Here is a 13,603-nt window from a genome sequence, read left to right on the forward strand (position 1 = left end):
ACGACCATCTCCCCAGACAAGGTAAGGTGATCGTCTGACAGGGGAAGGTGGTGGGAGGGTGGGGGGTGTTGTGTGTGCGGTGTCTGCGTGTGTGCATGAATGTGTGTATGTGTAGTTGTATGTGTGTCTGAATGTAGATGTGAATGTATGTATGCATGTAGGTGTTTATGCATGTCTTGTGGTGAATGTGTGTTCGTCTGCGTGTGAGTATGCATGTTTGGATGGGTGTGGGTATGCGTGCCTGAATGTGTGTATGAATGTTGAAGTAAATGAGTGTATGAATGTTGAAGTGAATGAGTGTATGGATGCGTGTGAGTGAATGTGTGTATGTAAGTGTAGGTGAATGGGTGTATGCGTGGTGCATATGGAAGTCTGTGTGCTTGTATGCGCAGAGGGGGTGCAGTGTCTGGAGGGGGAAGGGGCGCAGTGTCTCGGGGGTGGGGTTTGTTGTGGCTGGAGGGGGTCTAGTGCTAGCTGGGGGGGAGTCATCTACCGGTGACAGGAAAGGAATTCCCTGTCACTGGAAGCCTTTCCACCATGGTTTTCGTTGCAGTACTATCGACACGTAAAGCCAGCTAATACTACCGCTGGCAGTCTTCTGTGGACCGCCGGGTCAGAGATGATCATCTCCGGCCCAGTGGTTCCGACCGCCATTGGCAGTATGTGTGGAGATGTGGGGGTTTTGCAGTGGCCAACCCGCCACACTCATAATGTGGTGGTCTCCACCGCTAGCCTGTTGGCGGTTGGACTGCCACATTTACCCTGACAGTCAAAACACTGCCAGGGTCAAAATGAGGGCCATAATCTCTAACCTACAAAATGGTAATTATCAAGGGAAATAATGTAGATGTGATGTGTCTGTGTCATGGGAAAATGCCACACTTGTGCAAACTAACGCCTTTGTCAAATAGCTGCAGCAGTGGGTTGCACACAGGTTGCAGAGAATTATGTAGGATTCTTCTAAAGACAGGCCAATTGCTTTGTGAATCCCTTCTTCAATCACCCATTAGCTACTATGAGCACAGTGTCCAGGCTGGGCATGCACAGATGTGGGTTTGTGCTCTCTATACTACCGGACTCAAGGTACACTATATGGATGAGGTATGTAGGCCGTAACCACCTTTGCTTGCTTGTGTTCCTGTTTAGATGGGCCTATCTTGGCAGTCCTGGCTATATTCTTCCTATTGGAGCAGGATGAAGGCTGATTTGCATATGGCACATCTTTGTCTAGATTATAACAGTGAATGACACAAATGTGGAAGAAGTGATGGACAGTGGCTGTGATTAATTCATTTTTCACCATTCTTCTTTTGTTGATTGTTGCAGTTAAGTTTACCCAGCCAAGGGAGGTGACTGGCTGTTTACTGGACATATGCTGTGAATGCTGTAGTAGCACAGAAACTTGAGCTAGGTCTTTTTTTTGCAGCGAACAGATGCTCATTTAACAGGCATATCCCATCATCCTCGGGGATTCTCTCAAACCTCTAGATATTGGGTCAAGACCATACCCATTCCCAGCACCATTTATCCTTCCTCATTAGTCAGCACTCCATGAATTTCCTATTGTTCACGAGGCACAACAGAACAAGAGACTTGTATGTTGTTTGTTGTAAAGATGAATCCACGCTAAGTCAGATGTCATAGGTCTTTATTATGCATCTCCTCTCTCCACCATCACCTCACAATCTGTCACCTGCTTGACAGACTAGGATCTCAACATCATCAACATTCTAATGCTGGCTGCACTACCAACTGTGGGAATACACCAACTGATTATGCAGGGAATAGGAGATATCAGGGCAGATACATTCTATTATGTTAATACAATGAGTCAGCAGCATATAAGATTTGACATTACAAGAGTTTTCTTTTTCATCAGTTTGCATCACTGCAATTCAGCAGTGGGGGTGATGCCATGCAGAGCAGCATCTGTCACAGTTGTTTCTACTGTATCCCCATTGGCCACGAAAAATGTAAATAATGGGTTGAAATTAATACAGGAAGCCATTTGTGCCACACTAGAACATGGGTTTTGCCACTGAGAATAATGCTGTCCTCCAAGACCTGATAGAAGCTGCACCCGACAAGTATAAGGTGTTCTGCCACAATAGTACATGGTTAGTGAATCACAAGAACCGATTACAAAGCAGTACAGAGAAATTGATGCAGCATGACATAAACTATGATAGCAATGGAAAATACCACTTCCACAACTGGCTTTACATACAGAGAATCTATACATTTAAAACTGGGGCCCACATACAGAAACCTGACCATTGTCAGTCTATGCCACAGAATCAAGTGGGCTGCAACACAGTGTCCCATTGCATTTTCTGATCCTTGAACTTGATGTGTTAGAAAAACATAGAATGATTGGACTATTCATGTGTTCTGTGATCAAGAGGTGGTGGAGTCATAGGATTCTTGGTATGGTTGGGATATGGCAGGACTCCACTTAGGTATGCCTTTGGTGTTGTGGTAGAGATATGTTGAGTTATAGATGGATCAGGATTGTGGGCTGTCTGAATATACAGAAGCAGGAAGGGGGTGGGAAAATAAGGGGTTGTTGTTGGGTTCGTAGTTGGGAGGCTGAGCCTCTTAGGTGTTCTGAAATAGAGAGGGAGTTGAATGACAGCACTAGTAAAGCATTCTAGGAAAGTGGGGCATATAATGGTGATTTGGGAAGCAGTGGACTAGGAAAAATACTATGGTGTGACAGGTAGAGTGCACACATTTTGGGTAAGTTGTATGACTACACAATTATAGATTCTGGGAAATAACTGTGCACTCTAATGCATTTGAGCAAGTAGGCATCCTCCTTAAATTTATATAACTGCCTTTGGACAGGCACAAAGTCATTTAACAGTGCTGGCCTATTTGCATATTTCTCAAGGTATTCTTCTAGAAACACTGTTTGGGTTACAGAAATATTATGCAGTGTGCAAGGCTGATCTACAAGAGTATGGTGGAAGTTTCAATGTACTGAATGTCCTAGTCTACACCCATATCTGCTTTTGGCTGTAATGTTTTTTTTTTCACTTTGTAAAGTAATTCTACTTTATTGTGAACCAAATTTGCATCGGGGGCCCATGACAATTCTCATATGTGAAATCTTCTGTGTTTCATTACGTACTACATTATTAGTCAATTATTGACTAAACAAAACAACTGTCATTCATTTTGTTCACAGAACCAGTAGTTTAGTGTCTGTGGTGCTAATGTATATAGCCATAACTTCCTCCTAAGAGACCTGCACTTTGCAACATAACCACAAAATAATGATATATATCTAATAAATTACTTCACATTCTGTCTAATATTTTTGTGAATAATACATTCTGCCCGTCATCCTCACTTTGAAGTACCATTTATAGTCCACATTGTACATTTTGACTGATGCCAGATTATCTGTCTTAGACATGATTTCTTGGTTCATTAACTTCTCCCAAATTATCTTTGAAAGTATCAAACATCATATACACACGTATTTCATTTTTACAAGAAATTCAAATTCAGAAATTACAAAGACAGAATAACCACCATTCTGGAACATGAAGTCTAGGAAGGTGTGTATTCTGGACGGTAAATTTGTAATGTAACCAAAATATAAAAAGCAAACATGGGGTTTGTGACCTTCTGAACAAATCTATTTGAGAATTCCCATAGCTGAAAATAATTACTTATTAACTATGTGAAACTGGGAGCCTTAAACTAGTAAGCACTTCTATTCATCAAAGAGTTTTGGCAACAAATGGGAGGCTAGAATGCACCTTTCTATTAGGTTCTGACTGCTTTACTTGCTGCTCATGTTGAGGCAGCATCTTAGACTGCAAATTGTTGTATTGTTTTGCAACATTTATATAGTGCTTACTACTCATATGTGGGCCACTGAAGCACTTTCCATACATGGGTAGAATGTCATACCATGTAGGGTGTGTGGTTGGAAGACATTGCCTTTGTTTGATCCTATGTGAGAAGTATTTCCATGTCATGCATGATTACTACCAAGGTGTGGTTCTCATATTGTGGGGTGCAACACTTAGCAGGCTTATGGATGAAGAAGAGTGAGAGACAGGCCCACAATATATGGCTTACAGTAAGCTGGCAGCTTTGAGCTGCTCTGCAGGTCCCTTTATGGTATTTCTTATTTTCATAGGCCACTAAAGCTGGTCACTGAACTGGGTTGTCCATTCTGAGGTTTATTGTTTAAAAGTTTATGGTCCTGAGCAGACATGGATCAGAGATCTCCTGGGATGGATTTTACTATCATCCCACATCTGATTGTCATTGTGAAATGCCCAAAGCAACTTATGTATGTAGCTATGGGGGACCTGCAGTAGTGGACTAATTTAAATTAAATGTTATAGATGTATTATTAGTATGAAAATGAGGGTTATATATTGTATTCTATTGTAATTGCATTTATATAGCACTTACTACCACTGAATAGCTATTATAACACTTTACACCAGTCAACACACTACACCATTACCTAGAGTTAATAGTTCTTTTTAGTTTTGGGGGTTATTGTTAGTTACTGGTTTTAATCATGCACACTTAAGGAAACCATGCCATGCATTTACCCTACTCTGCGTGACACAATTAATGAATAGGAGTTAGGTGTTCTACCTAGTAGAAGAGGGGGATATGTGAATTCATGCATTGTTTGGCTGTATTAATAGATGAACTACAGGTGATTGGGTATTGTTGCAGGAGTATGTATTTTAAAGGAAAGGCTGTGATATTTGAAATGAGGGAAGTTTGTAGCAATGCAATAATAGGGTTTACGGCAAACATGCGCCGGACTTAGAGTAGGCTGTGCCCAGAGAGAGAAGGAGTGCAGAGAATGGAAAGGGAGAAGAGAGTCATTTGAAAGAAAAAGGAGAGTCGACATTCTGAAACTGTAAGTCAAAGTTAGCTTTCAAGCAAAGGTTTTTAGGAATACTGTATTTATTTTTTTCTACTTTTCATTTTCCTTTTTTACTTAAGCTGCAGAGCTCTGCCACATTGTTGCTGAGGACATAAGGCAATGAGTTCTTGGGTTTGCTTTAACATGGTGGGTGACGTGAAATTCCTCTGATAGGTGAGAGGTTAAGACAATATTTGTTTGTAGACTGTTGGTGTTCATCAATACGGCCAATGGGTAAATAGCTTAGTTTGTACGGAAATGTAACTGTGGCACAATTTCATGTTGTTCTCATGGGGAAATCACTATTCTTCCTGTGTGCCTTTTGGGTTGCAAGGATTGAGCAAGTAATCCTGCAAGTATTTTTGATTGCACGAATTGCATAGTTACAAATTCCAACTCCTATCCCCCTTCAGTGTAATTTTAAGGAAACATAAAAATAAAGGCAAAATAGAATCGCTTTCTCTAGACTTCACATTAAGTTGATAGCGTTGACAGTCCTATAAATATGACAGGTATCCCAATAGGGGCTGTGATTCATGGTAAAATGTTCAAATTCATGGCTTATGGCTTTCAAGTGGTGAATTAAGCTATTCTGTGATGGGGTTGTTGATTTCAAATAGTCAAAGGCAAGGGAGAAGATTGAGATGAGACGTTCCAGTTTGGACAATGAACCAAACTCAATGTTCCCTTCTATCCTTATTTGAGGTGTCTCCCTGCTTGGTTAGACGTGTTGATACAATGCCATATGACTCTTTAAACAGGAAGATGGGCTTAACTCCTGTGCCTGAAGCAAAGGGATAAAGGGATGTGGCAATGCCTTGCCTTCATTAATATCTCTAAAAGAAAAAGGCTTTTCCTAGAGTCTTCTTCATCAGTCAACCCACGCATAAAGATACACACCATCTGCATTTTATAACAAAGTTGTTGGGTCGTGTAATTATTTAAAGGGTTCATCCAGTCAACAGTGTCAAACTACACATCAAAACCTACCGCTGACAGTATCAAACAAAACAACATTGTAGAACACTTATTATTGGTCATTGTCAGAGATTCACATCTGGGCAAAGAAAACAGGGTTTTTTCTAGACTATATGAACCCTTTAATTAGACTGAGTTTAAAAAAAAAAAATATGATTTGGATCCATATATTTGGATATAATTATTATACACATTTTCTAACGAGGTATTATACAGAAAAGGCATGAATGGATATCTGTATTGCATGCTGCACAAGCATATATGAAATCTTCTGTGGGTATCTAGGACGTTTGTATCAGAAGTGGTCATGGAAAGGCACCGCGTATCAGGTGAAGAACCACAAATTGCTGTGTAAGTGGTTTTAGGCATCTTGGTATGTCTTTTAAGCATGCTTAACTGTGCATCTATTTTACCACCCTGAGTGTTTCTCGGAGGAGCAAGGGGTGGACACTGTGGAAAGAAAGGCCACTTTCCCTGGGTTTTTTCAGCAGGGAGTGCCATTGACTTTGAAATTGTAGAGGAAAATCCAGTATGAAACTGGTAACCGATTGATTCCCCTGGGTACTCTGCAGCACTCAGTGGGAAATAACAAGCACATATAGTATTTCCCCATACCACACAATTTTACATGTACAATTAAATTATAGCAGCCATATTTCATTCATAACTGGGAAAGGGATGCTACGAATACCTAATTAGTTATGAGCTCTGCACATACATAAATGTGACTACACAAATGTAAACCTGTGTAATAATGATACGTTGTGGGCCTAGCCAATAGTTTTTAAGAGCTACCCACACTTGTGCTACTCTCCGCCCCACCATTCTGCAAGGTTTCTTCTGCTTGCCACAGACATGTGCCACCAGGCTGCTAACCCATTGAGGTGCACCTATTTCATTGAACCTGAAACGGTAGTAAGTGTTTTATTGCGAAAGATGAAGTGCTACTGGTTTCACGTTTTTGTTCACAGGGCCTAGACCTGGGAATTGCTGTCACAGCTTGATTTGTAATGGAGAGAAAAAGGAAGTGTTACATTTTTGCAGTCGGTCTGTGTTTTTTTCCTAGAGAGCTGCTTGCTGCTCGTTGTTGACCCCACGGTTATGCTTCTCGCATTTGCACTGCTGTACACAGGGACTAGTCGAGTATTTGGAACAAAGGCCCGCCCTGGACTCAGTCCAGGTTTGAAGGGAAGTAATTATAAACACGGCGTTGCTGAAGGCAGTTTGTCTGTGTGCTATTTGAGCTAACAAGACCGAACTTCGGAGAAGTTCCCAGAAACATCTTGAATTTAGCTTTGAAAAAGTCGAGTGTCTGCTTTAGTTATAAACGTTTGTCACTGAAAGTAACGTAACCTGAGAAATCTATTTCGCGTTTTTTTTTCAGTCAGACAATCAAGAAGCTCCTACGTAGAGTCTTTAACATAGCAAGAGATTTTGTTTGCTTATCGCAGTTAATTCCTGACAACATCTGTTCATCTTTCTTACCTACAGGGTCCGAAAGGCTATCCAGGGCCCCGAGGTCTGCCAGGGGAAAAGGTAAGTGCTTGAAAGGAAATCCGCACGCAGCCGCGCAGAACGGGCCCAGCACGCGGCCTGCACGGTGTATGTAATGTCGTATTATCAAAGTGCGGAGCAGACCTTTGCAGCGTAATTGTGATAGTTAACTGCTTCGTGGAATCACGTGACTGCAGTGATTTTATAAAGCAATCTTTGTCTGCCCCATTACCTCTTGCCGCAGTTTCCATGTTATACAAAGACGGGGCTGGCTGGCCTCCTCCGTGGGCTCTGGCATGTTCGAACACATACATACATTTTCGTTTTGCTGCTGTGAAAGCATGGGCTGTTACAGAAAGTCATCGCTGTGAGCAGGGGCGTGTAACACAGACCCCTGCAGTCTTGGGGGGCGGGGGGGGGGGGGGACAAGGCCCATGAATATCCTTGAGATATGTAAATGCTGGCGGTCCCTCACATCCTGCAGGGTGGTCCTAATCGTTTTGCCTTATTCCACTGACTGGGTGAAGTCTTCCAGCTGACTCTCAGTCCGGAAGCGAGATGCAAATGGCTTAATTGTTTAGGAATACGCCTCTCTGTGTTTCGTTTTTTGGAGATTATAAACCTAAATGATGACCGAGAACAGTGTGCTTTCGTGTCTTTGTTTTTAAAAACGGAAACATGCATAAAGTAGGCCTTCTACTAAATTAATCTCCATGCTGTGCATCAAAACTGCCAGGCAAATAGCTGCGTAGCTCGCCACCATTGGGGTTTGAAAAATGGATGCCTTAATATATCTACACATCAGGACGTTTGCAACACCTTATTTTCAGGAGAATATTTATATGGAAGTTTATGGTCCTAAAATGTGACGGGCATCCAGTCTCGGAGTACACATTTATAAGCTAAATAAATACTGAAATATTTCTGTTGGAACATTATCATTATTATAGAACTCAAAATGAATATGGATAAATAGGAATACGAAGCAAGAAATTATGTAGCAAGGCAAATAGAAATTTAAAAGAATAAATACCATAAAATTGGAAGACCTATATATGAATCACTGTCATTTACAATGCACTTAGGAAAAGTTTGTTCACTTTTGGTTCAGTATCGACCTCTTCACATAAAGACGGCAGTCACAAATCTGTCATATCTGGGCACATCTCATCAATGTCTTTACCTTGAAATCGGTGTTGTGTGTTGTTCATGCCGGATGAAATAGCAATGTTGCTGGTTTTCCTGAAAAGTATCATTGTCCACCTGAATTGGAGTGTTGAAAAACCTTTCATCTGTTAGAGGAAGCAGACAGGGGGAAATTTAGACCCTGGAAAAGCTTACTTGTGAAGGATCTTTTTTGGCACTGAACAGAAGCCGTCTGTGAAATTCCCTGGTGGGAATTTGACACTTGATGCTTGAGTGTGATATTGTCTGCGCAGGAATACTGGATTACTGCCTGACCACAACCACCATAACATTATTTCTGATTTGCATGTGCCTGCTGCACACTTGTGGATCAAGTGTCAGTAGAAAAGCTGATTTGTGCCTCATATTTATGATATTTTGTTTCCTATGAGTGGAATGAGAAGTCTTGTTGGAATTTGCTGAGTCTCAGTAGTCAGCAGAATTTGGCGAAAAAACACTTTCAAGAACTGAAGGGTATTTTGTCTCTGTTTAAAAGTTGCACGTATGCATGGGATGAACCGCTGCAACATTTTGTGTTACCTCAGAAGGTTCCTATTTGCAGCATTCAGTCAACAATATGAGTTCAACATAAATTGAAAATGCAGAGAAGGTGCAACACTTGCCTCTTGGTTGGTGGTACGTGACTGTTGGAGTAATGCACAGAAGGCAGTGATCCTTAACAACACAAGTTTATTAGGGTGTAGTAATCACACACACTGCCACGTGGGCAGAGATGGTCAGGCAGAAATCTCTCTGAAGTGTCTTTGTTACAGTGAGATATATGTATGGTACAGAACGTGAGAACCTACACGTTTACTACAGTGCTAGGCACAATACATATGTGTAAAGATAGTGCTAACGAGATCCTGGAATGGAATGCAGATTGTGGGTACATAAGGAGAAGAATTTTGCCTCTGCCCACGGGCAGGGTCACTGTGACCAATAATGATAGGAGACATAGCCATGCCTTGGACTAATTGGCAGTCAATTGGGAGAGGGAGCAAAGAGTGCCTGCAACGTGAAATGAGAGAAAAGAGAAAGCATGAGAATGCATGTACATAGTGCATTACAAAGAAAGTAGAGTTACCTAAGTGCTTGAAAGAATTTGCAGGTGAGAGCGACATTTTTTCCACACTGACAAATCTCAATTTCTCCTTGTCTTGGGTTTATTTGTTTTAAAATCTTGTGTAACTAGGGTTTTAAGAAATCTCTGAATCCAAAGGAAAGCTTACCGTATCAGTCCCCTTGAGTATGTTTTTTTCAGGAGACAAGCTACTCCACCACCACCTATGACTTTCTTTTAAAGAATGGGCTCTCAGAGGTGGGCTGGTACTAACCAAACTATGTGCATTGTAAGAGAATAATAATATATTTTGTAAATAAATACTCCTGAAAAGTTGCTCCACTACTCTTGTGTTTATGAATGAAGAAATAAGTGGGACCTGAAGATGCAGTAATTAATTATGTTAACATCCATGAAAGCAGGGAAAGCCCAACTCTAAGTAAAGGAAAAATGACTAGAACCCCAAGTCCATGATATATATATACACGATCGCGAACATGCTCAATCGCAGAGCGAAAGAAAAGCTTCAACATGGCATGAGGCTCTCCCTTCATTAAAGGAGATCCAAACCATTGTGTTGGACCAGACTGGTCCTGGAGGCTGTCAGATCTTCTCAGAGGCATTGTGATAGAGATGACTGCCATCCCCGCATTGAGCTATAGAGTTGAGTTTGATCCAGCCTTGAGAAGGTCTGTGCATAAACCTCTCCAGGGTTCTCGTGACGTGAAAGCATGTAGCTGCTATAGGTAATCCTCTCAGCTGAGCCTTGTATAAAAACATACATCTGCATGCAGTGTCCCACTGCTGGCTCAGTAAGCATCTGCTATCAGTTGGCTGGTGTAACTAAGCAATCAAGGTCACTCCATCCTCCACCCCATCCACAGCACACAACACAAAGATGTACTTATTTGTTCTATTTATTATTCCATTATGAAATATCTACATCGCAGTTTCATGTTTATCATCAAAACAGTGATGTAAAATGCAGTATTTGAATGCATGCCCATCACAGTAGCATTGAGGGATAGGAGAAGAGTTTTTTTAAGTAAATATTGAAGGCATGATGTTGTGTAAGTCAAGCAAATTGGTGGGAAAAAGTATGCTGGTTCTTGGGGGCACACACCAAAAGGGGCTGGAAGCCCAAATGGGCACTGAAGGGAAATGTTTTCTGAAATTGGGAGGATAAGGAAAGATAGTGCACACAGCGTCATCAGGATGCAAAGAAAGAGAGAGACGCCACATTGTGAATGTATTAAATCAAAGACACAAACAGTAGAATTGTAGATGAAGCCAAACAGAGACAGTCGAGTGTAGTCAGGTTGACCTAGAAAAGGGGCAGTAGCTTATTAAGACAAACAGAAGAAATTAAGGTTTAATTTGAGGAAATACATTGTTGTGAGTGTTATGTAAGGAGAGAAGAGCAACTGCCAAGAAAAGATCTAGGCCAACATGTGATAGTATAAAAAGTAATATGGTGTCAGAATCTGTGCACATTGTAAAATTTGAAGTGGCAGACCCATGAAATGGAGAGAAATGATTAGTTAAAGGCAGATAACAAACATACACAATGCGACTGGGAGTTTTTAATTGCTTGTTAATGGAATTGTGGATGACAGAGAGAGTACGTTTTATTGAGAGAGCATTTATATTGAATCCAGAGGTGTTCAGACCTATGCAAAGTGGAGTGAGCGGCGTGGATAGCAAGTGTGGTACGGGCTGTAGCAGTTTATCTGACGAAGATAGAGGATGTAGGGTATGGCTGAAGCCCAAGCAAATAGCAATTGTTTTCTGAAAATGGTAAACTAGGGGATTTAGATCTGAATAACTGGTTGCACAGGATAGACTACAGAAAACTGAACATGGCAAAAGTAGAAAGATCAATGTTGTGCAAATTACATTTAAACAGTTGAAGAGATGGACAGGATGGGTGGAGGAAAGGAGTTAGAAAGTGTTCAAAGACAGGAAGCTAAAACGATGTAATGAGTAAGGAGAAAGCAAATGACTTAAATATGGGATCAGGAGAAGGGTCACATGTAACAGGCAGAGAATCTTTCTGTCCTGAAATGACTTAGTAAGTGCCTTGGACAGCTTTCGGAGTTTACATAACCTCCCCTGCTCTTACAGTGTTGTACAAAAACACATACCTTCAAGCCCCTTCCATCTGCTTTAAAAAGGTGCTACCTTTCATTAGTAAGGCATTGTTCTACTTCCAGTGCCCGAAAGGTACTATCCAGCAACAGTCATCGCACCTAGAGCAAATGCCGTGTACTCAGTTAAGACAGATAGCAAAAGACTGATGTCTTGCTAGGACCCTTTGTCATTGCTAAGGAAGGGTACAAATATTTCTACTGTGAGAGGTACTTATGTACTCTCATCCATACAGATGTGACTGCAAAAGGAAGAATTTCCTATTCCATCAGTGTGATTACTGAGAGAGGTAAACTCCACCACTGTGTTCTGTTTGAAAGGAGAGCATGGTATTGACCTTGAAAGCCACATTATGGCCACTCTCTAGTTAACTACCAAGCATTTAAAAGTAGAGTGTGGGAGAAAGTTGGAATTTGAATTCTATGAAGGGGAAAGAATCACAAGGAGGCCAGTGCCTGGATCGCACCGAGCCCTGCAAGACCATCACCTGCTCCCTAGAGTCAGCCACTTTCTCCGAGGACTGAAAGCATGCTAAGATCCGCCCGCACTTGAAGAAACCCACAGCCGACCCCATAGATCTCAAGAACTACTGCCCCATCTCGCTGCTGCCTTTCCCAGCCAAGGTCGCCAAAAAAGCAATCAGTGCTCAGCTCCGCCAACACATCGAGGACATCAACATTGTAGACATCTCCCTATCAGGATTCAGAACTAACCACAGCACCGAGACCGCCCTGCTCTCCCCCACTCCACTCTCTCCTTGACCGTGGCCAAACAGCAGCCCTCATCCTACTAGACCTATCGGCCACCTTTGACACAGTGTCCCACCGCACTCTGTCTGCCAGACTCCATACAGCAGTCATACGCGGCAAGGCCCTTCATTAAATACTCTCCTTGCTGACAGGCAAAAAGCAGAGAGTCAGACCCCTGCCACACCTGTCAGAATCTACAGAGATCAGCTGTTGAGTACCCCAAGGATCTTCGTTGAGTCCCACACTGTCCATCATCTACATGGCCCCACTCACCCCAATCATCAGAAACTATGGATTGACCATCATCTCCTATGCCGATGACACCCAGCTGACCATCTCCCTGACCGAAACCCCACAACGACTAAGAAGAACTTTCAAGACTGGATGGAAGCAATCGCCGCCTGGATGAAGAAGAGCTGCCTTAAGCTAAACTCCGAAAAGACCGAGATCCTCATCCTGGGACCCTCCTCCTCAGCCTGGGATGGCTCCTGGTGACCCTCCACACCTGGCAGCTCCCCCACCCCTACAGACCACAATTGCAACCTCAGTGTTGTTCTCAACTCAATGCTCACCATGTCAGGACAGTTCAACTCAGTTTCCTCCTCCTGTTTCCACAACCTCTGACTCCTCCAGAAGCTCTTCAGATGGATCCCAAGCAACTGACGCAAGACCATGAGACATGCCCTGATCACAAGCAGACCTGACTATGGCAACGCCCTCTATTCCGGAACCACCAAGAAGAAACTGAGCAAACTACAACAAATCCAGAACGCCTTTGCCAGACTCATCCTGAACATCCCCCACCAAGAACACATCAAAGGACCTTGAGAGATCTCCACTGGGTCCCCGTTGAGAAGAGGATCAACTTCAAGCTCCTCGTATAGCCTTACAGGGCCCTCCACAACCTTGAACCCAGCTACCTCAACCACCGCATCACCTTTTGCTCCCCTGCCAGACCTCTCCACTCCTCCCAGCAGTCCCTCACCACCGTACCCTGAGTAAGGAAGTCCTCAGCTGGAGGGAGATCTTTCACCTACCTTGTGGAAAAATATTAGAACACCTTGCCTCTCCACCTCA

At 42.4% G+C, this 13,603-nt stretch overlaps 1 protein-coding gene across 1 annotated transcript in view; it reads left to right on the top strand.

Annotated features, from left to right (window-relative positions):
* Positions 1 to 13,603, top strand: part of COL24A1 (collagen type XXIV alpha 1 chain) — a 713,151-nt gene that overhangs the window by 251,610 nt on the left and 447,938 nt on the right. The window contains exon 8 of the mRNA XM_069232264.1: positions 7,379 to 7,423. Within this exon, the coding sequence (XP_069088365.1) occupies positions 7,379 to 7,423 (45 nt within the window). The remainder of the gene's footprint in view (positions 1 to 7,378; positions 7,424 to 13,603) is intronic.

This window comes from Pleurodeles waltl, chromosome 4_2, assembly GCF_031143425.1.
Source record: "Pleurodeles waltl isolate 20211129_DDA chromosome 4_2, aPleWal1.hap1.20221129, whole genome shotgun sequence".
NCBI lineage: Eukaryota > Metazoa > Chordata > Amphibia > Caudata > Salamandridae > Pleurodeles > Pleurodeles waltl.